This window comes from Microcebus murinus, chromosome 4 (genome assembly GCF_040939455.1).
Source record: "Microcebus murinus isolate Inina chromosome 4, M.murinus_Inina_mat1.0, whole genome shotgun sequence".
Lineage (NCBI taxonomy): Eukaryota > Metazoa > Chordata > Mammalia > Primates > Cheirogaleidae > Microcebus > Microcebus murinus.
In genome coordinates this window covers 58321715-58346006 of record NC_134107.1, presented here as the reverse complement: position 1 = coordinate 58346006, position 24292 = coordinate 58321715, and the positions used below count along the sequence as shown (strand labels likewise).

Genomic DNA, 24292 nt, shown 5'->3' with positions numbered 1-24292 from the left:
AGTCCCATTTCACAAATGATAAAACAGAAGTTCAGGTTGCTTAAGTAATTTGCCCAAAGTTGCCCACTTGGGAAGCGACCCACCACTTCATTTTACAGATGAGGAGTCTATGAGGCCCGAAGAAGAAGAGAGACTTGCCTAGGTCCCAGTTTCCTCTTAGTACTCTTCAGACTCAGGGAGACAATTTCTAGCTAAAGGGAGAACTATGTATGCCTGGCTTATTGGGAATCCACAAGATTCCCAAAGATAAACTGTCAAATCCAGACCCCTTGTCTATCCTCCTCTCAACTCTCACCAGTTTCTCATCAACTTATCCCCACCCCCCACTCCCACCAGCCAAGCCTGGCCTTGTTTCTCTCTCAGGAAGCAACCCATTCTGGTCACACTTGGTTTCTCAATGTCCCAGACGTACACTTAACTCATTCCTATGTGTGAGCCTAGGCAGTGCTTCCAGCCCACTCCTGTCCTGCTGTCTGTCTAAACCCTGTTCATGCTTCTTTGCCCACTCAAGTCCTTCTTCTTCTAGAAAGCTCACTCTATTTTTTTTTTTTTTTCCAGAGACAGGGCCTTGCTGTGTTGCCCAGGCTGGAGTGCAGTGCTTGTTTACAGGCACAATCATAGTGCACTGCAGCCTTGCACTCCTGGGCTCAATGATCCTCCTGCTTCAGCCTCCCAAGTAGTTGGGACTGACTATAGGCCTGTACCACTGCACTTGGTTAATAGCTGTTATTTATTAACTGTCTATTCTATGTGAGGCAGAGTACTAGATACTGTATGTGTATTACCTTTATTCCCTGCCACAGTGTTGCAGAACAGATTGTGTCGTGTCCGTTTTCCAGACTAGAAAATTGGAGACTCAAGTAGATCTAGTGCCTGCTTGAGGCCTCACAGCTGGTAAGTCGTAGAGCTATGATTTAAACAAAGGCCCACAAAAGTCTACAGTTTGTGCTTTTCTCACTACAGTTCACTGCATGTGCTGCTAGCCCATGTTGATCTTTCTTATCAGAATTCCTGTAAGACTTAAAGTCTAAGCCATGCAGTGTCATGTTTAGTGATTCACCTCCTTGCTTTTCTCATTTTTTTTTTGAGACAGTCTCAGTCTGTTGTCCTAGTAGAGTGCCATGGCATCAGCCTAGCTCACAACAACCTCAAACGCCTGGGCTCAAGCAGTCCTTCTGCCTCAGCCTCCTGGGTAGCTGGGACTATAGGTGTGTGCCACCATGCCTAGCTAAATGTTTGTATATATTTTTAGTTATCCATCTAATTTCTTTCTATTTTTTAGTAGAGACAGGGTCTCACTCTTGCTCAGGCTGGTCTCGAACTCCGGAGCTCAAACGATCCACTTGCCTCGGCCTCCCAGAGTGCTAGGATTACAGGTGTGAGCCACTGCGCCCGGCCCATCTTGCTTTTCTCTCCAATTGCTTTATGCTTATTTCTCCTCACCTAGTCTGTGAGCCCCGTCCCAGCAAGGTGGATGGCACTCCTCCTGCCTCCACCATAGCAAATCATAGGAGACTGGCTGACACTCAGAAGGCACACAGTACAGATAGAGTCTGGCCTGGTGATTGATTGGTGATTGAAACCCTGTTTATTCTCCAAAGGCTACCCAGCAGGAGAGCACAGCCCTAGGCAGCAGCTGGGCTGGCTGACTGGTCTCCAAGATCCTCCATTCATGTGGATGGGAGGCCCAGGAAGGCTGCATAAGAATCCTCTCTGAAGCTGGGCCAAGGCTTCCATCTCAATGCCCTTTTGTTTGGGGAGATAGCACCCAGGCCTCCTGGGATGGCTGTGTGTTTGGCCAGCCTTTACAGATGGACAGTGAGCAGGAGCAGGATGTAAAGCACAAACAATTGGGGGAGGTCCCTGGAATTCCTAGGGGCTCAGAGTCCACCAGGCAGGGCAGGATCCTTCCCAGGGCAGACTTGGGGCTCAGTCACAGACCCTACATGGGACAGACAGTGTTCCAGGCACTTTTGTCTCCAGCTTCATTTCTTCTTCAGTATCTAGGTCTCCACTTTAGCTTCTCTGATGGTCAGAGTCTAGCTCAGCATCCAGCCCTTGTTGAGTACCTTAGGTATAAGGCACTCTCTGCCTCCTAAAGGCTAGGCAGCTTCCAGTTGAATAAGTATGCATTCAGTTCATTTTTTTCTTTCTTTTTCTTTTGAGATATAATTCACATACCATAAAATTCACCCTTTTAAAGTATACAATTCAGTAGATTTTAGAACATTTATAAGATTGTGCAACTAGTACCACTGTCTAATTCCAGAACAGTTTCATCTCCCTAATAAAAAAAAATCCCAGTCCCATTAAGAGTCATTCCCTGTTTTCCCCTTTCCCCAGACCTTGATAACCACTAATATACTTTCTGTCTGTGGATTTGCCTATTCTAGACATTTCATATGAGTGGAATCATACAATATGTGAGCTTTTGTATCTGGGTTCTTTCACTTAGCATATTTTCAAGGTTTACCCATGCTGTAGCATGTTATCAGTACTTCATTCCTTTTTATGGCTGAATAATATTCCATAGCTAGGTATATTATATTTTATTTATTCATTTGTCCGTTGATGGACATTTATGTTTCCACTTTTTAGCTGTATGAATAATGCTGCTATAAACATTTGTGTATAGATCTTTATGTGAATGTGTATTTTCATGTTTCTTGGGTATATACCTAGGAGTGCAATTGCTGGGTCATATGTTAGTAGTAACTCTATGTTTAACATTTTGTGGAACTGCCAAACTGTTGTCCACAGTGGCCATACCATTTTATTCTGGTATCTACAAGACTTAGCACTGCAAAAAAAAAAAAAAGAAAAAGAAGTATATATTTAAAAATGTTAAATTATTTCTAAAAAAAAAAAAAAAGTGGCCATACCATTTTACATTCTCATAAGCAATGTGTAAGGGTTTCAAGTTTCTCTGTATCCTCACCAACACTTGTTATCATCTGTGTTTTTGTTTTTTTGTTTTTGTTTTGTTTTGTTTGAGACAGAGTCTCACTTTGTTACCCAGGCTAGCGTGAGTGCCATGGCATCAGCCTAGTTCACAGCAACCTCAATCTCCTGGGCTCAAGTAATCCTACTGCCTCAGCCTCCTGAGAAGCTGGGACTACAGGCATGTGCCACCATGTCCGGCTAATTTTTTGTATATATATTTTTAGTTGGTCAATTTCTTTCTATTTTTAGTAGATACAGGGTCTTGCTCAGGCTGGTTTGAACTCCTGACCTTGAGCAATCCGCCCGTCTCGGCCTCCCAGAGTGCTAGGATTACAGGCGTGAGCTACCACACCCGACCATCTATGTTTTTTATAATAGCCATCCGAGCATGTGTGAAATGGTATCTCATTGTGGTTTTGATTTGTATTTCCCTGATGACTAATGATGCTGAGCATCTTTTTATGTACTTGCTGGCCATTTGTGTATCTTCTTTGGCATTTATTCATGCTTAAGGCCCGTTAGGAGCAATGTGCCCCGTTAGGCATTCTGGAGGAGAATAAAGATGTGTCATGATGACCTCTGCCGTTCAAGGAACTTGCAGGCTAGTAAGAGAATTGTAATTAGTACATGTGAAAAGGTAGGGATTCATGGACAAAGTGGCCTTTAGTTTAGACATGGTGATAGGTAGTATTTAGATACTTTGTGGAAAGACTTTCTGAGCAGTTAGAGTAATAATATAATCAGAGGCAATTCATAATTAGTAGAAAATAATTTTATCTTCTAATGAATTCTGAAGTAATATGTGTGAAAACACCTGGCACAGCACTTGACACATGGTAGGCTGTCATTATGTGTTCCCTTTGTAACCTCCCCCATTTGGTTCTAGCTGTGTCTTCAGACTACACAGCTTCCTTTTCCTATTTCAGACCTTTAAATATTAGGAGACAGCTCCAGCTACATAAGCCTTGGTTCCTTAAACTGATTTCAAGTTTCCTCCTCATCCTGGTCATTTTCTAATGAAAGAACCAGAAAGTTTTGGTGCCTTTTGTGAATTCCAGTGTGGTATGACCATTATTGTGAGGAGCAGGGCAGCCATCCCCTTAGTTAAAGGTTTTACGCTTCTTTTAATGACCTGAACTTGCATCAACTTTCTTGGCAGGTGCGTTACGCTTGTAAATTCTGTTAAACTTGTGATTGGCCCAGCCTTCTGAGAACCAGGGCTTCCTGTATTCTGTAACCTTTTGATTGGATGTTTTTTGCCGAACTTGTTTAATCTTAGGTAAGAACACTTCATGGCATTGTAATACTGTGTAAATATGAAAGTGGTAGTGGTAGTATGGAGACTATGAAGAAGAAGGTGTAGGGTTGGGCCTTTCTCATCCTGAGACTAAGAGTCTCTTCTAAAGGAGAAGGTTCTAAGAAACAGAACTAATCAGATAATATCTCCATTGCTCAGATAAACTCCCCTCCACTTAAGGCTTTTCCTTTATCATTTTCTGTCAGCTAGTTAGTCCCATCAGACACTGTAGTGTGCTGACCCGTGTGGGACGGAAGGGAAGAAGATGGGCCGTATGCCCTGGAAGGCAGTGTAGTTCCATAGAGAGAGCTTGGGTTCCAGTCTCAAGCTGCCACTTACTGGCCATGTAATCTTAAGCAAGTCACTTACCCTCAGAGTGTAAGACTTGGGCCTCCTCAGTAATTCACAGGATCAAACGAGATCATAAATGTCAAGCAGCTGGTGTATAGTAGGCAGCTCAAGAAACATGAGCTCTTTGAACTCCATCATTCAAGAGCTTTGCAAGACATGAAGAGCCAAACATTCTGCTGTGTTCACTGACCCTGTACAGACATCTCTGAGAGCATCTGTGATACTTAAGGCACTTATTTGTGTAGTTACTTGTTACATTTCCCCTCCCCCAGCTCAGACTAAGAGCTCCTTGTGGGCAAGGTTCATGTTTGATTTATCTTGATGAATCAAACTAGGCCCTCAGTGTCTAGCACAAAGGCTGGCTTAGAGAAGCGTTACTTAAATTTTAAGTTGAACGGGTGAAGACCACACCTTTGCCCTGACTCCTCCAGGGGGCCAGGCTTTATGGTTAGTTTTCCACAGTCTATTCTTTACTAAAAATCTTGTAGGATTCTGGAGCTCAGCAGTGGTGGCTTAAGTGCCAACTCTGTTATGAGAATTTTGAGCCACTTCTGTGTCTCACTCTTGTAGGGGGACAGAGTTCCTGGCAACTAGCCAACTGCCCACCTGCCCTCTGCAGCAGCCTAGAGTCCTTCTGTGAGGCCAGTAGGTGGCGCCTATGGCCCTTTCCCACACCTCAGCAGCCTTCCCTTGTCACCTATACAGCTGCTGACTCTGAGACATGTATATAGCCCTGGGCACAGGTACCCAGAGGAATGAGCCCTGGGGTACCTCCTCTTCTTGATGGCCTTGTATTGTTGGATTTTTGTGTTTTATGCAGTCCCAGCCTTGGTACACACTGGCTGGGAAAGCAGAGATGTTGCCATAGAGGATCTCAGATCGCTTGGGAAATCTGTGCTTCTGTCTGTCCTTTCTGGTACACTCTGCTTCCAGGAAGCCATCCCTGTGGCTCTCTTGCTCTGTCCTACACTCACATGGCACCTTCCTCCAGGGTCCTTGCTTGAATTTTAGTTGTTTGCCAGACATGTAGCTGTCCAGTGAATGCCTTAAAGGCAAGGATACCACAGGATTCATAAGCACCCTCAGTCACCCTATGCTCAGAGTACTGTAATAACCAGTCCTCAGGAAGAGTTTATGGAATGAATAGATGAATAATAGGAAGTAGTGCCTCAAAAGTTGTTATCCAAATCGAAGGGGATTCTACAAAAAAACTAGCCTTACTCTGCAAAATATGTCAATATCATGAAAATCAAAGAAAGGCTGAGGAACTATTCTAGATGAAACTGAAGACACATGCAGTGTTTGATTCTGATATTGATCCTGGCTTGCATCTAGATCACAGGGGGGAAATTGCTATAAAGGATATTGGAATAATTAGAGAAATTTGAATATGGGCTGTATATTAGATAAAAATAGTATATCAATGTTAAATGTTCTGAATTGATCATCATTGGTTAGTGGTTCTATAAGAGAATGCTCTTGTATTAGGAAATATATGCTGAAGTATTTGGGGGTAAAGGGGTATAATGCCTGAAATTCACATGGTCCAGGAAAAACAGAAAAGAGTGGGGAAGCAAATCAAGCAAAATGTAAGCAGATTAAGAGTGAAGGATATATGAAGAGTTTTTTGTGCTATTTTTGTAACTGTTCTGTAAATTTGAAATTGTTTCAAAATAAAAAGTTAAGGATATTAATAAATCTATGCACTTTAATGGGTGCCAAGTTTCTCTAAGAGAGACAGGACAAAGAATGGTCACCCAGCATTGGACTTTATTCAGTTGATCCAGCAAGTATTCATTGCGATTCATCTCCTCCACTGTGTGCCTTTGAACAAATAGAACAATTGTAGTAAAAGCAGCTAACATTTGGAAAATGTAAGTGCTTTCACATACATTATTTCCTTTGGCCGTCTCAGCACCCTTGTTAGGTAGGTCTGGCAGACTGATAGGGTAAGATGACTGAGGTTCAAAGAGATTAGTGTGACCTGTCCCCAGTCAGACAGCCTGGAAGAGACAGAGGCGGGCTCATAACTGGGTCAGTCTTTTCCAAGGGAGATGCTTTTGAACCTCCATATTTGTATGTGTAAAAAGGTTTGGACTAATTGCTCTCTGCAGATCATTCTTTAAGTTCAGAAATTTTAAAAGTTTCTGTGATAAGAAATAACCAGTTATATAGCACAGACACATTCTGCGTATGCCTGCAATTGTTGTAGGTGTTGCATGTGTGAAGTGCTGGATGGGCTATCTTACTGGGAGTAAGAACATCTAGAGATCTTCCTAGAGGAAGAGTCCAGGGCTGGGCCTTGGAGAAGGGTGCTCAGTTCAAGTAGCAAATGTAAAAGATGCCAGTGAGGCCTTGTGTCTGTGGAGTTAGAGCACTAAGGACCTCCCCCCCCCCCTTGCAGTCTACTGGCTCAGGCTGGGGTCTGAGAGCAGCCTTTGCTCCCTGCCCCTCCCAGTCCTGGCTGGCTGGGTAGATAAGGCACAGATGGAGGCTGCCTGGGGATTCTAGCCCCAGGCACCTTGCCTCTGCTCAGACAGCAGGGTCTGGTGCTGTTATTACTGTAAACAGGGCCTTCTGTGAGGCTCCAGCCAGGGCCCTGTTGCCCAGATAGCAATCATGATTGGGCCTGCATGGCTCAGTGCTTCCAGGCCTCTGATGCAGGTGGGACAGGGCTCCCTACCCTTCAGCCCCTCTCCAGCTGCAGCTCAGGGCCAGTTCATGCAAAGGATCCGGAAATCAGTTGGAACAATACACGATTGAAGTTCAGTGGCCGCTTTGTATTGATTGGTCATAAAGAAAGAGGAAGGAAAATCAAGTGGTACCTCCCTCCCCTGAGTGGAAGAGCTAGTTAGCCAGAATAACTCAAAACTGCCCCTATATCCCAGTCTGGGACTCTTTCCCTCCTTCCTACAATCAGTAAGCCTAAGAAGTTGTCTTTTCTTTGGAGGTCTTGCAGAATGACATGCCTGCTAGAAATCTACTCCTCAGTTTTCATTTTGATGCTGCACATATTTAGAATTGTAAGATTTTAGAGCTGGTAGGGACTTCAGAAATAATTTCATTCAATGTCCTTGTTTTACTGCAGAGAAAAATAAGGCCCACAGAGATAGACAGATTTATCCTGGTTACACAGGTAGGTACTGATAGAGCCATGACTGGAATCCATGACTCCCAACCCTCAGGCCCTTGTCCACAAACGTCCTCAGCCCTGAGACTGGGTAACTGCACCCATCCCCTCCCACATGTACACAGGAGCCTAAGTTCTTTAAAAAAGACAGGCATACAATTATGAAAGGGGTAACTTCCAACACCAGATAGAAGTATTGGTAAGAGATTAATGTAGCATTTGTTCTGATCGTGAGCCCTCTGGTGTGCCAGATGCCATGGCAGGCACCTGGAGTAGAGAGATGAAGATAGGTCCTCATTTCTAGAGGGACACACTGCCTACTAGGGTAGTTACATGCATGGAGAGTATGACTGTATGATGCACATTAGCACAGGGGATTGTGGTAGCAACAAGGGCATCTTTGGGAAGGCTTCTTGAAGAAAGCATAGGATCTTTCTTTTTTCTAAGAAAATTTTATATTTTTAATAAAGGAGTAATAGTATGATCACTGTTATAAAAACAAAACTTCAAACAATGAAGGAGGATTCACAGCAAAAAGTGAAAGTTTGCCTCATCTCCCCCTTTCCACTCATTGGTAATAACTGTTACCTGTTTGGTCTTCAGCCTGCTAGACTCTCCTGAATACCTGATGGATGGGAGAGGCTGTGTTTTTCTCCTTTGATTCATTCTTCCCCTGTGGTAATCTTCAGCTCTTGGGCTAGGGAACCCTTCCTTTTTCTACCACTGCCCTTGCTTGGGGGTTTTAGACAATTCATTTATATATCCATAGGTAATTTTTAGCACTTATTATGTTCTAAGTTCTGTGTATACCTTTCATATATGATCCTAGTTTACTCTGTCACTTCTTTAAAATGGGGCAAACACTAATTGGAAAATGATAATAAGAATAGCATAGGCTCTTCTATTTGAACAGTGCTCTATTCCATACCAAGTATTTTTTACATATTTTGTCTCTTATCTCTTGACAATACCCCTTTGTGACATACATAGTAGGGTTTGTGGGGTCCTCTCCATTTTTTAACAGATGGAAAAACATGCCCAGAGAGCAAGAGCTATCTTCAGTGAGGGAACCAATTGAGATTCAGAGAGGCTAAGTCACTCATTTATCCACATCTCCTCACCTAGTCAATGGCAGAGCCTGGATTTGAACCAAGATCTTTCCTGCTTATTTATCTGCCCCACTCTGCCACCTGAAAGTTGTGTAAGAGCTGGGGTTCAACTGTGGTCTTCTAGTGTGGTCTCCTCTCTGTCTACTACCCTGGGCCATCCCCAATTAGGATCACCCACCTCTGCCCTACCAAGCAGGAGACCCAGTTCATAAGGGAACAGTCTTCCACAAGTCTGGATAAGTCCAGAAAGGCCTGCCATGCTCACCCTACCACCTCAGCTCCCAGACACAGCTCCTCTGCTCTGAGCAGCAGCCCGCATTAAGTATTCGACTCGTCATCTCAGGGATGATGGAATCCTAACCTTTTCGGAGATACCGTACTCTGTCACAAGCATTGCTCTTTTTGAAAGAGATTAATTCACTAGCTGCATTTTGTCTGTTAGTGAAAATCACAGGGGAGAGCAGGGGACTTTCTCAGGCCTCAAAGGCCCTTTCAGCTGCTCTTAGCAGGCAGCCACTACCCCCCACCCCCAGCTGGCCCAGGACTTTGAAATGACTGCCCCCATTGGGCATTCACTTGCAAAGCAACACAATGAAATGGAGGAGACCTGGTTTGTGAACTCCTAACTTTCTGGGCTGCTCTGCACAGAGGGGAAGCAAGGGGAGGAGCCCACCCAGCTTTGAAAGAGGAGATGGTGGTGGTGGTTGGGTTTGTTTGTAGTGTAGTTAGTCCTGGTCCCTTTTTGATAGACCAGGTGCCATCACTCCTTACAGAGTTCTATCATATGGTATCTCTTTTAATCCTTACAACCACTTTGCACAAGGGGGATTAATATCCCGCATTTCACAGCTAGTAAGTGATGGAACCAGAATCTGAACTCCAGCCTTTGGACTCAAGGGTCATTGCTTTTTTTCCATTACACTTGAGCCCCAAGAGGCTGCAAAAAATCATGTCAGTCAGGAAGCTGGGCAGGGCAGAAAAGCTGGAGTCTTACTGAAGAACACCAAAATTTGCCTCCTATGAATTACCCACAGACTGTAGAGCCCTTTTTAGTGCCACCTCCTCTAAACTCCTGAAAACCTGGAAGGGATTATGATCCTCAGTGGACCTGTGAAGAGACTGAAGCTTAGTGACATATGTGCCTTCTTTAGGGTTTTAGAATAGTTAGGTGGCAGAGCAGGAGATAGAACCTAGGTCTCCTTACTGTGCTCTATGTTCTTTCATTGAAACAATAGTGAGTTTAGAGAAACACCTCTTCCAGCAGTCCTTCCCTTAAAAGAAAACCCTGCAATGTATAGAAGAGAAAACCCCCAAACGCAAACATGCATATAACAAGTAGCTCAAAATTGTTGGTGATCAGAGACATGCAAATTAAAACAATAATGTGATATCTCTTTACACCCATTATACTGGCCATGATTAGGAAGCTGGCCATTACCAAGTGTTGGCAGCTAGAGGGGTACACAGGAACACCTCTGTCTGGGAGGGTCAATAGAGCAGCTCTGTAGGAGAGGACCGTGGTACTATTTAGTCAAATCAACACATATTTAATTATGTGGCAGTTAAAAACAATGGAGTTATTGTATACTTAGCAATATGAGCATATCTTAAAACAGAATTATCTGTGAGAAAAGTAGTAAATAGAATTGTAAAAACACTAATGCACGTGTGTGTGTGTGTGTGTGTGTGTGTGTGTGTGTGTGTGTGTGTGTGTATAAAAGAGGAAGGCGTGAGGGAGGGAAGAGAAGAGAACCCTGCCTGGCTCAGGTCCTGGAAAGTAAGAACCTTCTCTCTCAGTCTCTTCCTCAAGTACCAGTAAAAAGGGCCAGGCGCAGAGCAGGTATGTGTACATGTTTGCTGAATAAAGGAACAAAGGAGTGCCTAGCGTCAGGCTGGCTGAATTATCCAGGTCATCCTGTTTGACCATGTCTTAGAATCCCTCCCTATTGGCCAACCTGCCACTACCAGAGTAGAAGCAGAACACTTGGTTCTGTCTAAATGATGGAAGTGAAAAAGGGTGGCAGGCAGAAACCATCTGTATTGAATACCTGCTATATGCCAGGCACTGGGCTGGGTTCCTGCAAATTAGAGATTATTATCACTATTTTATAGGTGAGAAAAGTTAAAAATTAGAGAGTCATTTGCTCAGGGTTATCTGGCTAGAACCGAATTTGAATCCGGGTCTCTAACTTACTACAAAGCCTTTTTTTTTTTTTTTTTTTTTTTGAGACAGAGTCTCACTTTTTTGCCCAAGCTAGAGTGATTGCCGTGGCGTCAGCATAGCTCACAGCAACCTCAAATTCCTGGGCTCAAGTGATCCTCCTGTTTCAGCTCCCGAGTAGCTGGGACTACAGGCATGCGCCACCATGCCCGGCTAATGTTTTTTCTATATATATTAGTTGGCCAATTAATTTCTTTCTATTTATAGTAGAGACAGGGTCTCGCTCTTGCTCAGGCTGGTTTCGAACTCTTGACCTCGAACAATCCGCCCGCCTTGGCCTCCCAGAGTGCTAGGATTACAGGCGTAAGCCACTGCGCCCGGCCACTACAAAGCCTTTTATGTGTTCTTTTCTTTTTTTTTTTTTTAATTTCCTTCTTTCCTTTATGGTCAAACACCTTTACTTTTCTTTTTATTATACTACACTCAGTCCTCAAGGGGTTAGGCTAATTTTATAATTTCTTTTGCCCAAAATCCTTAAACGACAGACAACTCCTACTACCTTTGATGAGAGGCTAATAAGGAATGATGAGTAGGTTTTTTCTCTATTGCCATCTTCAGTGGACTGATGGTGGCTGATTGGAACCTGTGTTCAGGATTCTGAGGCTCTTTCAAAGGCTCCATAAGAAATTGTTGCTGGAAGAGACTCATGATATCTGTCCTAGACACGGGAATGTGGGACAGTAGCATGGAAGCCAGGCATATGTCAATTTATTAGATTGAGTTTTTATCTTAGGGCTCATTATTGATTTCATGGGAACTGTGAACCCATGGATATTATATGCAAAAAGAAGTTTTGAGTGTGTGTGTACACTTTTCTGGAGAGAAATTTGATCATACTCTCAAAATTTGAGAGTTCACAGCTCAAAAAAGATTTACTTCCACTGCCTTGACCTCCTAGTCTAGCATATGAGGCTCTTTGTAGGCCCTGCATACCTCGGCAGCTGTCTGTTTCTCTGCCATGAACTGTCACCCAGATGGATCTGCCTGATAGTCTCTGAATGTTTCTTTCCTGCTCTATTGTCATATCCTGTTTCTTTTGCCTTGATTGGCGTGTGCTTTCTCCTACTTCTCAAATTCTTCCTGTTTCTTCAAGACACAGTTTAAGTCTCTTCCCTCACAAGGATCTTTGATTTTTCTAGCCTTTCTGGACTGAGGACCCGAGAAGTGAGGCAATCCCATCAGAATCACAGTTTGGATCAGAATTCCAGACTCTTAACTTTCAGAACCATGTGCTCCCCACTCTATCACTTGGCCTGCTACAGCAGAAGGAGGTTTTTTAAATAAGGAAGTGTTCTTTGTTTCTTTAACATTCTAGGTTGTAGAAAATTGTTTCTGCATAAAAGAAGTTTAACATGTACGTGGTAACAGGCTCCAGACGTTTACCAGAAAAAAATCCTCCAAACTAGAGGTAAAAGTTGAGGGTTTTCCCACCTCCTCTCTCAACACTCTCTCCACATATTTTGTGCCCTAATCCTACCAAACCCCTTGTAGGCCTCAAATACCCTGCGCCCTCTTCTCTAGGTGAAGAGACTTACCTTGCCTGGAACACTCCTTCCCCGCCCTTACCTCTTTTTTTCTGGCTAGCTCCCCTTTATCAGCACCTCCTCAGAAAGGCCTTTCTGGTCACTGAGACTGAGTTAGGTCCCTTTGTGCACCTACCACCTGTAGTCCCATGCATAGTACTCATGAGATTTGTAATTCTGTGCTTGGCGGTCTGTTTCCCTCTCAGGCTTCGACAGTGCCTTGGACAGTGAGAGAAATTTTTCCTTACCTGCATCTAGAATCTGACACAGGACAGAGCACACGGCATATTGATTTGCTGAAATCAATTTAGTCTTTGTCTTTCATGTTACCTGGAGCCATGTTGTGTCTAAAGGAAGGGTGGTAAGGTGAGAAGGAGCCTGGCTTTAGAGTCACTATTAACCTGGGTTCTAGTCACTACACTGTTCCTTAACTAGCTATTTGTGCTTAAGCAAGTCATTTTACCTCGCTGAGACTGTTACCACATCCATGAAAAGAAGAGATTACTGCCAGCTCCTTAGTTGATATTAAGAGTAAATGAACATAGAAATGTAAAATACTTAGGACAGTTCCTGCTTATAGAAGGGGCTCAGTAAAAATTGATTTTATTTACTCCCCTTTTTTCTGTTCACCCCCACATTGTAGGGCCCCTGTTCCTGGGACCCAGAATTCGCACTTTTAGTGGTTTACTTTAAATTTTGTGTTTGTTAATTTATTTAGCAATAATTGCTTTCTTACTATGCAGTGGGTACTGGCATATAGGTTCAAATAGGGTTCGTGCAGACTCTCCTAGGAACCTAATCTATTGTTTCTAATGTTCTTTCCATCTTTCCTTGGGTTAAAGGATTTCCAATTTCCAAATGGCCACAATACAGGTAAACTTGAGGAATGTAATCATTTTATAAACTGAGAACTACCCAGATAACATGCGTCATTAGGCATTCTGTGCTAGGCATTGGGAAATTAAGGAGGAAAGAGAGATCTATGGACTGGGCAAGTCAAGGAAAGCTTCTCAGGAGAGAGTCCACAAGCCAGGATTGTATCACATAGCATAAGAGGAGGATTTGAACAGGTAAAGAGGCAGGGAGAGAGCATTCTGAATGAAGGGAATGGGAGTGTCAGAGTATTAAGAAAAGGAGGTCCCATTCTTTTCGCAAAAGTCAGCATGAGGCAGACTGATTTAAGGGGAGAACAGGTAGGAGAACCCTTGGGTGGGGGTATAATGACCAGAGGAGCTGAGATTGGGGATTTAGTTCACATAGGGCACCATTTTCAAACTCATCCACCTCTTTGTTGGCTGTCATTTCCTCTGTGGCTATTTCCACTTGTACGTCCATGATAAGCCATACACTGAAAATATTCCTCTTTTTTTAGGCTGTTGTCAGAAGGTGCTGATGTCAATGCAAGGCACAAACTTGGCTGGACAGCTCTCATGGTGGCAGCCATCAGCCGAAACTACAGGTGAGAGATCTCCTTTCACATGGGGCTCCCTTAGCCAGATCTCTGCAGACTACATTCTGAATGCTCTCTCACCCTTGCCTGTCCCCTCACTGTCTTCTCCAGAGGCAGGAGGATGGATTCAGCCTGAGGTATTGGACTACACCTGGTGCATTGGACTGGTTAGTAGATGTGGAGAGGAAAGGGTTGTCTGAGAGACTTAGCTGCACTTAAGATAGGTCTCTCTTCTCTGCTCCTTTATTGTGAACTTGATCTCAGCCACTCAGTTTTCTTATTTGCCCTCTTTAGCTCCAAGCACTTATTCTTTAAAAGAAAAATTGATATAAATAAGCTTTGTGGTTGAGAGACCCAGAATCCCAGTTCTGGTTCCGAGCCTTAATTGAATTTCAGAACTCCATGGAGAACCCTGTTTCTTCATCGGAAATTACTATGAACATTTAGCAAATACCTGCTCCGAGCCAGGCCCTGTGCTAGTGTTTGGAGAATCTGATACCTTAGGGAGCTCACTACTAATGTGAAAAAGAAGTGCAGGTAAGGAGACACAGTAAGGTGTAATCAGTGATGTCAGAGACGTGTGTACAGAATGTTATTGAAGCAGCAGGTATGAGAGGACTCAATCTGGTAGCAGAGTAGATTCTCTTCATATTCTTTTGAGAATCAAGTAAGATAATGTGTGTGCTACAGGTTATACATGCTATGTTATCCTTTGATTCCTCATTAGACCTGTACACACGAACACACGTGTTTATTCTATACCACTGATACTCCACTCCACCCACCAGTCTTCTTCCCCAGCTTGTAGGTGTTTCCATCTGTGAGAAATAGCCAGTGGTGCTAAAGGAGGAGGAGCTGTGTTCCTTTCCGTGTGTAGTATTTTCACGGTTGAGACTGAATAGAAAACAACATTATACTTAAGAGTACTGTCAATTAGTGATCAGATAGCTTGTAGATGTGCTTTTGGGGACACTTCTCTCTGAATCTAATGAGTTGTTGGTTTAACTGATTGCTCTGTCTTTAGCAGGGCTATTAGCAAATCAGTGATGCTTGCTGAGCAAAACGAAAGTGTTAGCTTATATTTACTTGCTTTGGTCCTAGGTAAGCATCCATTTTGCGTCCTCTTCTTCCTTCCAGTATCCATGGAAGACAGATTTTTATTGAAAATAGCACACTCTCCTATTGGATATATTTATTCCTATCAGAAACATTTTTTTGGCCCCTACTATCTGCCAGGTACAGTTCTATGTGCTTGAAATAACATAGATGATATACAGACAAAGATCCCTGCCCACATAGAGCCTATTTCTATGTTAGCAATGGTTCTTCGGTAGAGAGAGGCATGCACAGACAATAAACAATAAATATAATGTATCATGGATAAGTAAACTATATATTAGAAGGTAAGAAATGCTGTGGAAAAAAGCAAAAGCAGAACTTGTTAAAAAGAGAATACCAGGAGTACATTGGTCAGGGTGAGTAGGCCTCACTGGTAAGGGATCCTGTGAGTAGGATAAAGGATTACCATGTCCATACCAGCATAGTCTGCCAAAAAGTTTCTCTTTATTAGAAATGTGCTGATTCTCATATAATCAATTACCAATCCTTCTGGAATCATATTGGCCAGGCCTAAAATACCACCACTTTTGAATTGGATTTAGATGAAGGGAAGATAAAGGGGCAGCACCCTTTGATTCAAAGCTGAAAGCAGAGAACCTTTTCCTCCTTTAGGGTGTTGGCAGGCAAGAGCTTGAGAGAGACATCCAAGAGTAGCCCAGTCATTTTACCCTTAGGTGCCTGCTTACTGTGTTAAGTCCTTAAGGATATAGAATATAATAGTCTCTGTCCTTAAGGAGCTTAATTTTCATATGTATTTGTTATTTTATTTAGTTTTAAATAGGAAATAACAGACCTATAGTACTAAATTTGAAAAATATGCACAGGAATTTAATTTATAATTTATTCCCTCCTTTTAATTCCATAAAGGGTTTGAGGTGACTTAAATTAAAATACAAATATAAATATACACAGGAAAGTTAAAACTAGATCACGATCAGAAATCATATTGGTTAAAGGAAAGATAATTGTATCAGGATTGAACCAGAGGTTTTCTTCTCCGAAAATAAGTTAATTGTTTTTGTAAAATTAATATAAAGAAGAAAGTAACAGTCACCTGAATTCCCTCTATCTAGAGATTGATCATTGTGTATATATTTACATGTGCGTGTATGATTTTACATCAGTGGGACCATGCTTACAGTCTTCACTGTAAATTAGGTGATTAATGAAACTGAGTATTAATTTAGATTGAAGCTTCCTAATGAGCAAGGCATAAAATAGATACAGAGAGAAAACTTATTTCTCCAGGAGAGAAAACTTTATCCTGGCATCCCTTTGTATTATCATTATATGCATCCAGCAAACATATGCTGTGTGTGCTAGGCTATGGGGGGATTCAGAGAATAAGCAGTCACAGCTTTTGCCTTAAGAAGCTTACTTGAACTGCTGACATCAAGGACTTGAGTATTGTGTTGGACATTGTCTTCAGTAGCCGTTCTGCCAAAGCTTTACCAACATTCTACTAGGACAATCCCTTTGCCAGCCCTAGTAACAGCTTGGGTGTAGTATTGACTCAAGGAGCAGTCATTGGGGTCTGGCCCCCTTCTCCACAGCGAGCCCTCTATAAGCCTCATGCCACAAGGCACTTGTTTAGCCTGAGTCTGGGTATCTCATTCTATGTTGCACTCTGACCCAGCCCAGCTAAAGGCTAAGCCACAGGGTCCCAGGATGATCACTGTAACTTAGCATAGCCTTCACCAGCTAGTCCAAATATACACAGCCTTCAGCTAAATTCAATTAGTTTTTCTTTAAGAAGGGAAAGAAATCCAATTTTACCAAACATGGACAGACGGTGGAAGGCACTTTGATGTTACAACCTCTCAGTGATGCTTTACTTAGTCACAAGTTCATAAGCAAGAAGGCTTAATTACTTGGGAAAACACAGGATTAAAACTTAACACAATGGCTGAGTATCCGCTCTCGGGCGACTTGATTCGAACCCATGCACCCAGTTCGTGTGTGGTGCAAACTTTGATGTGTGCTATGACAAGCTTGAAAGTCATGACCCCCTTGGGGAAGCTCCTTCAGATGGCATTTGCAGGATGTGTAGGCGGAGAGGCAGGGTCTGCCAGGCTTGTTTGCTCAACTTTGATGTCCAAGCAACCACAGGCCCCACTATTTGCTCTTTCACTGAGGGGATGGATTGGGAGCCTCCTACCTTTCCCAGTGGACAATGGCCAGCAATGGAGTGTGACGACTGTTGACCATTCCAGGAGCCTGGTGGACCAGAACAGGGCTTTGGGAGGTGCAGAGCCTGGGGGGCCAAAAGCTGTTTATAGGACAGTCATTTCTCCAGATGTAGCTTTCCTTAAAGCCCTAGTGGTGTTGGTGCTTGTACTGGAGATGAAAATAGTTTTAGGAATTTTAGCAGGTACCAAGTACTGCTTGATCCTCTGTCCAACAATGCTAAGGTAGTTATAAATTGAAAGTTTAAGTCTTTCCTATTCCTTTCTTTAGAGTATATGAGCAGATGATAGTGGTTTAGAAGAAAAATTGTATGATTTAGATCCTTATACTTTCCAATGCCTCAAAAAAGATGCTTTCAAAACACATGTCTGATAAATGAATAGTATCCAGAACGTATAAAGAACTCTTACAAATCAATAATAAAAAGACAATTTAATTTTTTAAAAAATGGGCAAAAGATTTAAGCAGACAGACACTTTACCAAAAAGAGATGAGTGGCAAATAAGCACATGAAAAGATACTCAGCATTGTTAGTCTTAGGAAAATGCAAATTAAGATCTCAGTGAGATACCACTATACACCTACCTACTACAATAGCTTAAATTTAGAAAAACTGACCATACCAGCTGCTGGCAAGTATACAGAACAATTGTCATATACTGCTGATAGGAATGCATAGGGGTATAGGCACACTGGAAAACACTTTGGCAGTTTCTTGTAAAGGTAAAGCATACTTTTACCATACAACCCAGCATTAGCAACTCCTAGGTATTTGTCCAAGAAAAATAAAAACATGCATCTGCAAAATGACCTGTATGTCAATATTTATAGCAGCTTTTTTCATAACCACCAAAAACTGGAAACAAGCCAAATGTCCATCAACTGATGAATGGACAAATTGTGGTACATCCATACAATTAAAAAAAAAAAAAACACCCAGAAGTAAAAGAAAAGAAAAAGAACAAATTACTCATACATGCAGCAACATGGATGAATCTCAAAAGCCTTATGCTAAGTTGAAGCCAACACAAAAAGCTACCTACTGTATAATTCCATTTGTATGACATTCTGGAAAAGGCAATCTACTCTAGAGACAGAAATCAAATTATTGGTTTCCAGGGTTTAGGAGTGGGAGGAGGACATAAAGGAACTTTTGGGGTGATGGAAATATTCTATATCTTGATAATGGTAGTGGTTACATGACTGTATACCATTATCAAAACTCATCAAATTATACATCTTAAAAAGGTTGCATTTTACTATGTGTAAATGATACTTCAAAACTGACCAAAGGTCAGGCACAGTGTATCAAGCCTGTAATCCTAGCACTCTGTGAGGCTGAGAAGGGTGGATCGCTCAAGGTCAGGAGTTCAAAACCAGCCTGAGCAAGAGCAAGACCCCATATCTACTAAAAATAGAAAGAAAATTAATTGGGCAACTAAAATATATAGAAAAAATTAGCTGGGCATGGTGGTGCATGCCTGTAGTCTCAGCTACTCAGGAGGCTGAGGCAGTAGGATTGCTTGAGCCCAAGAGTTTGAGGTTGCTGTGAGCTAGGCTGATGCCATGGCACTCTAGCAAAAAGAAAAGAAAACTGACCAAAAAATTCTTTTAAAAAACCTGTTATTCCTTATTACTTGTCACCAGTGACATAGTGAGAATTCATGTTTGTAGTGTCAAAATTAATTCATATTATTAATGGTCATCTGGAATGTTTTGAATTCTTGTTGTTGATATCTCACATTAGAGTACTATGTATTTTGATTGTCAGTAGGGAATGAAGATTTGTGAATTCATACCATTAATGATGTCATGAAGTATAATTACTGATGAATAGTGATAAATTCACTTTGTATGAATCACAGAGCATATGATTCTTCATTCTAGCAAGGAGAAAGTTCAGGTACAGGACTGGGAGTTTGCCTCTTCCACACCATTCTTGGGCTTCTTATTCCTGCACTCCCATGCATGGAGACCACCTATGTAGTGACTCCATTGTGGTGCTTCAGGAACCAAAGGTCCTGAAAGAGAGGGTGGTGTGGGGAGATTCAGATTTGGGTCTATTTGGGCATTTTGGTTGCTTTTGCGAGAGCACAAAGCACCAGCAAAACTGCTTGAAATTCCCCACCAGAGTCTCCCTCCCTCCTTCTGTCTTTTCTCCCTGGGTGCATTTCATCAGCATCGGAAGGACTGGTTCCCGGCACTGCCTTCCCTGCTTGGCCAGGGTCCCTGAGGAACTGAGCTAATGAGTGAATAACACGCATTTGCCAAGGCCTTCCTGGATGTGGTACCTGGGCTTTGTTAATTTTAAAGTGCTGCCATCCTTGGCTGAAGACCATTTAATTCCCTCTCATAGCAGTCATTTATTTTTAGCATTTGCTTCTTTTCCCTCCACCTTACTAAGGGGAGAAGGTGCGTTAAATCCTGTCTTTAAGAAACCAATAGCCCAAGACAGACTGCTGTCCTGCAGTAGAGGTTTTATAGGCTTTTCTTTGTGGACCAATACAGCTTCACAGGTGTTCTTAGAGCAAAGAGCCAATGCTGCTTTTGCAGCTAGACCACTGGCAGCCTCCCTGGGAGGCTCTCCTTTGTTGCTGGCTGGCCATAGGCAGAGCGGCAGAGCACTTCCTACACCTGTCCTTGAATGTAGGTCTTTAGGGAGCCTGACCACATGGAAGTCTATCCTGCCTTCAGGGTGTAGAAGTTCTTCTGAGGTTCACCAGCCTATTTTTGGCAAGGCTTGTGCTGCAAAGTGGTGCTTCCTTCTGCCCAAGGAACCTGGGCTTTGTGCTGTATGATCTCTGGACTGTAGTGATGGATAATGGCTATAGTTGATTAGGTGCTTCCCATGTGCCAGGCTTATGTCAGACACTTCCCATGTTGGCTCTAATCCTCAGGGCAATCCTGAAAAGGGAGGGAGTATTATCCCCTATTTTACAGATATGGAAAATGAAAGCTCAGAGATGCACAGGGAGCCCGGATTTGAAGTCGGGTCTCTCTGAACCCCAAACCCTTGTTCATTCCACTGAACTATACTGCCTGTAGACAGAAGAGATGGGGAACAAGGCCATGGGGTAGACCAAGGGATGCTGAATCCAGGGGTCAAGTCAGTTAACCTAAACATTTATAACCCAGTAATATTATGAAATTTTTAAAAAAGGTGGGAGGAGTCAAGTCAGGGTTTCTTGATGACCCACTATGTGCTGGGTGATTTTTTTTTTTCTTCAAAATATTACAGGGGTACAAATGCTTTCAGTTACATGGATTGCTTTTGTAATGCTTGAATCAGGGCTATAAGTGTGCCCATCACCCAAATAGTGTTCATTGTACCTGTTAGGTAGGTTTTCACCCATCCCTTTCTGCCCCCTCCCCTGCTTGATTTCCACTGAGTTTTACTTCCTCCTGTGCACATGTGTGCTCATCAATTAGTTTCAATTTAGTAGTGAGTACATGTAGTGTTTGTTTTTCCATTCTTTAGATACCCCACTTAGGATAATAGTCCTCAGTTTCATCCAAATTGTTGCAAAAGGCATTAATCCATCCTTTTTGTGGCTGAGTAGTATTCCACGGTATACATATATACATTTTGTTAATCCTTTCATGAATTGATGGGTACTTGGGTTAATTCCATATCTTTACAATTGTGAATTGTGCTGCAATAAATATTTGAGTACAGGTGTCTTTTTGATAAAATTACTTTTTTTCCTTTGGGTAAATACCCAGTTAGTGGGATTGCTGGATCAAATGATAGGTCTACTTTTAGTTCTTTGAGGAATCTCATTACTGTTTTCCATTGAGATACTAATTAGCAGTCCCACCAACAGTGTATAAGCATTCCTTTCTCTCTGCACCCAACCCAGCATCTTTTATTTTTGGACTTTTAATAAAAGCCATTCTCACTGGGGTAAAGTGATATCTCATTGTGGTTTTAATTTGCATTTCCCTGATGATTAGTGACATTGAACATTTTTTCATATGTTTATTGTCCATTTGTCTGTCTTCTTTTGAAGAGCTTCTGTTCATGTCTTTTGCCCACTTTTTGATGGGGTTGTTTGATTTTTTTCCTTGCTGATTTGCTTGAATTCTTTGTATATTTTGGTTATTAGCCCTTTATCAGAGGTATAGCTTGTGAATATTTTCTCCCATTCTGTAGGTTGCCTGTTTCTTCGGTTGATTATTTCCTTAACTTTGCAGAAGCTTTTTAATTTAATCAAGTCCCATTTATTTATTTTTGTTGTTGCTGTGATTGCCATTGGGGTCTTACTCATAAATTTTTTGCTTAGGCCAATATCTAGAAGCATTTTCCCTACATTTTCTTCCAGAATTCTTATGGTTTCATGCCTTATCTTTAAGTCTTTTATCCATCTGAATTAATTTTTGTGAGTGGTTAGAGATATGCATCCTGTTTCATTTTTCTGCATGTAGCTATCCAATTTTCCCAGCACCATTTGTTGAATAAGGCTTCTTTTCCTCAGTGTATATTGTTTTCTGCTTTGTCAAAAATCAGTTGGCTGTATGTGGATTATTTTATATCTGAGTTCTCTGTTCCATCCATTGGTCTATGTCTGGTTTTGTGCCAATACCATGCTGTTTTGGTTACTATTGTCTTGTAGTATAGTTTGAAGTCTGGTAATGTAATGCCTCCAGATTTGTTCTTTTTGCTTAAGATTGCATTGGCTATTTGGGTTCTTTTCTGGTTCCAAATGAAGTGTAGAATTATTTTTCTAGATTTGTGAAATGTGATATTGGCATTTCAAAGGGGATTGCATTGAATCTGTACATCACTTTAGATAGTATGGACATTTTAACAATGTTGATTCTACTGATCCATGAGCATGATATTTTTTCCATTTGTTTGTGTTATCTGTGAATCTTTCCTCAGTGTTTCATAGTTCACTTTGTAGAGGTCTTTTACCTCCTTGGTTAAGTATATTCCTAGGTATTTTATTTTCTTTGTAGCTATTGTGAATGGTGTTGAGTCTCTGATTTGACTCTTAGCTTGACTGTTCTTAGTATATAGAAATGTTACTGATTCGTGTACATTGATTTTGTATGGGTGATCTTGAGACATTTAAAAACAGACAAGCACTCTCCTTATTTTCAAAAAGCTGACAGGCAGAATGTGGTCAGTGCCACAGAGAAACCACATAGAGTGCTGTGGGGGAGATCATGCTGTGTAGAGGCAACATCATGAACGGAGGTCCTTTCTGAGGAGTTTGGCCTTGAAAGATGGACAGGATTTGATCGGTAACAGTAGGGAGTAGAGGGACTGCATGTCTGGAAGAAGGACTGTTGCGAGCATAGGGTTGCAAGGGTGAGAAAGTAGGATATGCTAGAGCTAGTAGGCAGAACTGATAGAGTCTGGAGACCTGAGAGTGTGATGGAAAGACCTTAACTGGCATTGACCACAATCCTCTTTCTGGCTTTGACAGTCTAGCATATGTACGAGTTATGGACTCTAGAGCCAGACTACCTGGGTTCAAATCCAAGTGCTTTCTCTTACTAGTTTTATGCCTTGGCAAGTTCTTTCACTTTTCTGTGATTGTATCCTTGGACATAAAATGGGGATAATAAGCAGATCTACCTTAAAAGGCTATTTTGAAGTTTAAATGTGTAAATATATATAAAGTGTTTAGAACAATGCCTGCCATATAGTAAGCATTCAGTAAGGGTTTACTACTTTAGTTAATAGTAGCACAGTAGCAATAGTAGTAGTAATGCTTTATTATTATTACTGATATTGCTGCTGATGATTGTGAATGGTCTGTAGGTAAGCTTACCTTTGATTAAGGTGAGAATGTTACCTGTCTGTCATTAGTAGTCTCATAGGTGACTCAGAAGCAGTAGGGCTTTGTGGATATTTTCCTCAATCCTTTTCATCTAAGAATCTGAGCCTAGAACATGGGACCCTTGAGCTGGGGCTTCATATGGGGCTGGCTTTTGTCTCAGGTATCTATCTACCCAATGCAGGACAGTGCCCAGTATTTCCCAGCAAAGAAGGGTGAGTGAGGGTGCTGGCCAAGTGTCTGGAATGCCAGCACAATACCCCCAGAAAAGTGTGCTGGACTTGATGTTTCTCCCACTGCTGCTGCTATGGCCGATTATCTCCAAGTAACAAAGAGTCATTTCTAATCATATTTGGAATCATTGTTCAAGATAATCCTGTTTTGTAGTAATGATATTCCAATTCCAGCATACACCCGTTTCTAGTTTGGCAGACACATGCCTCGACCTCAGGCAACCCAAGACACTGCTCTTTGGAAAGCAGTGCCAGCTCATTTGCCTAACGTGACAGTCTCAGGGTACCCCTCAACCCCCACTCCAACGCTATATTCTGTCCTGGAGTACTGTGTTCAGTGCTATCTTCATGGAAAGTGTCTCTTGGAGACAGGAGAGTATCCAATGCTCATCCAGTTCAGCTGCTTGGGGAAGGGTGTTCCATTTCTAGGTACTATGGCGTGGTCCCTCTTTTTTAGAAGACCTCTTAAAAGCAGTTGTGCCATAAGCTGCTTATCTTAATAGGGCTGCCAGGCTGGTGGGTTAAGGGTTTTTAGTAGATATGGTGGGTATATATGTGTTTCAGAAAGGTATTTGGCTGTCTCTCATAACATCCATATGAATAGAATATGACGTGGGAAATAGTATAGTCAGACTAATAAATGGTGAATAACTTGGTTCATTGTTTATGTATGAACGGACCTCAGGCTGGACAATAGACTCAAGTGGTGAGCCATGGGACTCTGACCTATTCGGTAGTTATATCACTGATTCCATTGAGATCACTGACAAGTGCCAACCAGACTGGCAGATTAAATGAAACCTAAAGAGGTACTCATATGTTGGGCGAAAGAATTAGGGACATTAAAAAAATATCTAGAGCAATGGTTAAATCTGTGTTGATAAAAATTAACAGGGATGAGTATATAGGTCAAACAAGTAAAATGAAAAACCAACTATAAACT

At 42.0% G+C, this 24292-nt stretch overlaps 1 protein-coding gene across 3 annotated transcripts in view; it reads left to right on the top strand.

Moving 5' to 3' along the window:
• The window catches only part of CLPB (ClpB family mitochondrial disaggregase), a 141803-nt gene that overhangs the window by 16549 nt on the left and 100962 nt on the right, over positions 1-24292 (top strand). For all 3 annotated transcript variants that reach the window (XM_012745070.2, XM_012745068.2, XM_012745072.3), the window contains exon 3: positions 13947-14033. In XM_012745070.2, coding sequence (XP_012600524.1) covers positions 13947-14033 — 87 coding nt within the window. The remainder of the gene's footprint in view (positions 1-13946; positions 14034-24292) is intronic.